At 50.0% G+C, this 2,637-nt stretch overlaps 1 protein-coding gene across 1 annotated transcript; it reads right to left on the bottom strand.

Annotated features, from left to right (window-relative positions):
* Positions 1-244: 244 nt before the first annotated feature.
* On the bottom strand, positions 245-837 carry GNG8 (G protein subunit gamma 8). Its single transcript, XM_070763668.1, has 2 exons — positions 732-837; positions 245-373 (listed from the first exon to the last, which is right to left on the bottom strand). The coding sequence occupies exons 1-2, from the start codon at positions 813-815 to the stop codon at positions 245-247; spliced, it is 213 nt and encodes a 70-aa protein (XP_070619769.1). The 5' UTR covers positions 816-837.
* Positions 838-2,637: the final 1,800 nt, after the last annotated feature.

Genomic DNA, 2,637 nt, shown 5'->3' with positions numbered 1-2,637 from the left:
AATCCAGTGGGGAGCATCTGAGTTTTGCGGGACTCGGCTCTGAGATGGTACAGTCCCGTTTTTCAAGGTTGTCGTAACCTCAAATGGCTATTCAATGAGTGGTTGTAAGCCAAGGATTACAAGGGCAATGCCACCCTTTCTTATTAAACTACACACACACACACACACACACACACACACACAGACAGACATCCCGTGTGGAAGTATTTCGGGGAGGGGGCTTCTTACCCAGGGCCTCCCTGGCTCACAGGACAATGCAGAAGAGCCGTTTCTCTCGGAAGGGGTTCTCGGCCGAGGAGACGGGTGTGACCAGGGGGTCTTCCTTGGCGTGGGCTTCGCAGTAGGCCATGAGGTCAGCTGCTGCCTTGGACACCTGGCCCGGAGGAGGAGGACAACGGAGAAAGCACGGAAGACAGACTTTAGATAGACTACTGCATCACATTACTTGTGGTGCAGCCCTGGGCATCTGCTCAGTGAGCATTCGATATTTGGGCCCTCCTCCCTTGACTCCCAAAACTTGACCTTGACTGCATTATTTAAGGTGCAGCCCTGGGTATCTGTTCAGTGAGCATTTGATATTTGGGGCCCCCTCCCTTTGCTCCCGAAGCCTTGAGCTAGACTACTGCATCACATTACTTCAGGAGCAGCCCTGGGCATCTGTTCCATGAGGACCTGGTGTTTGGGCCCCACTTCCTGGTCTCCAAAGGACCACGCCCCCCCCCCAATCTTACCTTCATGCGATCAATGTTGACCTCGAGTTTCAGCTGTTCTACCGTCTTGCGCGCCTCCGCAATCTTGGCCATGTTGTTGGACATGCCGCTCTACACACACGCGTGGGGGAGGGGGTGCACACCTTCGCCCAGTAGGGTGGCACACACAGTTGTGTGTTCACAGCAAACGGGGAAGCACAGCGTTCCTTTCTCAAATGAGAATATATTCATACAAAACAGGGGTGGATGGATGGATGGAGGGATAGAGGGATAGATAGGTGGATGGATGGAAGGAAGGAAGGAAGAATGGGGAGATGGAGGATAGATCGATGGAAGGAAGGAAGGAAGGAAGGAAGGAGGAATGGGGAGATGGAGGGAGAAATCGATTGATTGATTGATTGATTGATGGAGGGAGGGAGAGAAGGATAGATAGATGGATGGATGAATGAATGGATGGAAGGAAGGAAGGAAGGAAGGAGGAATGGGGAGATGGAGGGAGAGATTGATTGATTGATGGAGGGAGGGAGGGAGGGAGGGAGAGAAGGATAGATAGATGGATGGATGGAAGGAAGGAGGAATGGAGAGATAGATGGATAGATCGATTGATCATTCGATGGATGGATGGATGGATGGATGGATGGATGGAAGGAGAGAGGGAGGGAGGGATAGATAGATAAAATAAAATAATAAAATAAAATAATAAAATAAAACAAAGTCACCCAAGCAACTAGACCTACCCACTTTCTGCAACTGTTCCTCATAGATTTTCCTTTCTAATCCACTCTTTACCTTGGTTGCTCTTCCCTGCTCGCTTCCTGGAGAGCAATTAACCAACGCTGGTTTTTCCTGGGTCCAGCCCCCTTTCTTGCCAGAATTAAAGAGAAAATGAGACTGGGGCTGGGGGGGGGGGGCAGCAAAAGAGATGAAGGGGCCGAGCGACAGTGGGAGACTCCACGTCTGCCCTCCTTTCCAAAGGAAAAGGGCACCAGACCCCCAGCCGGGCAGAGCAACCATTTGCAGGGGTGCAAAATGCCATTAATTATCTCCCTCCTTACGACCCCCCCACCGGCCCCCACCTCCTGCTCCTGGGTCTGCTTATCCAGGTTCAAAGCCATCATCTAATTGCACAGCCCTCCTGCGCGGGAGATGGGAGGAGGCTGCTGGGAAGGAAAGCTTAGGACACAGCAAGAGGTTTTGGGGCCGGGGAGGGTTGGGGGGAATCTGCCAGGGAAGCAGAGGGGGGGTGTCTTCAAATGCAGCCCCTCCCTTCCCAAGGCTCCCATTCCCATAAGAAGTGAGGCCTTAATGCAGCTTTCTAAAGCCTTTGTAAGTAGGACCAGGCTTGGACTATTGCATCCAATTTTGGCCGCCATAATTGAGACTCTGGAAAGGGGGCAGAGAAGAGCAAGGGAGATGATTAGGGGAGGGGGAGTTTAAAACCAGAGTCTGGAAGGAGTTGGGCAGCTTAGACGTGTGAATGACAAAGGAACAAACAAAAAGAACAGTTGCTGGAATGGAATCAGTTTAGTTTCATGAAAAGAAGGACTAAGGGGGACATGATTTAGGATATTATTGTTTTAGAAACATAGAAACATAGAAGACTGTTGGCAGAAAAAGACCTTGTGGTCCATCTCGTCTGCCCTTCTACTATTTCCTGCGTTTTATCTTAGGATGGATCTGTGTTTATCCCAGGCAGGTTTACATTCAGTTCCTATGGATTCTTCCTTCCTTTCCCTTCCCCTTCCTTCCTTCCTTCCTTCCTTCCTTCCTTCCTTCCTTCCTTCCTTCCTTCCTCATTCATAGAAACCTAGAAGATTGATGGCAGAAAAAGACCACCTGGTCCATCTAGTCTGCCCTTATACTGTACTATTTCCTGTATTTGATTCTAGGATGAATCTATGTTGATCCCAAGTATGTTTAAATTCCG

Source organism: Erythrolamprus reginae, chromosome 11 (assembly GCF_031021105.1).
Source record: "Erythrolamprus reginae isolate rEryReg1 chromosome 11, rEryReg1.hap1, whole genome shotgun sequence".
Classification (NCBI taxonomy): Eukaryota; Metazoa; Chordata; class Lepidosauria; order Squamata; family Dipsadidae; genus Erythrolamprus; species Erythrolamprus reginae.
Note: the sequence above shows the minus strand (reverse complement) of the source record. Positions and strands in the feature narration are given on the sequence as shown.

Excerpts from the sequence above, each read along its gene's own strand:
- GNG8 (XM_070763668.1), bottom strand. The coding sequence starts at position 815 with ATGTCCAACAACATGGCCAAGATTGCGGAGGCGCGCAAGACGGTAGAA. Across the intron at positions 374-731 it reads TCAACATTGATCGCATGAAG|GTGTCCAAGGCAGCAGCTGA; the intron begins GTAAGATTGGGG and ends CCTCCGGGCCAG.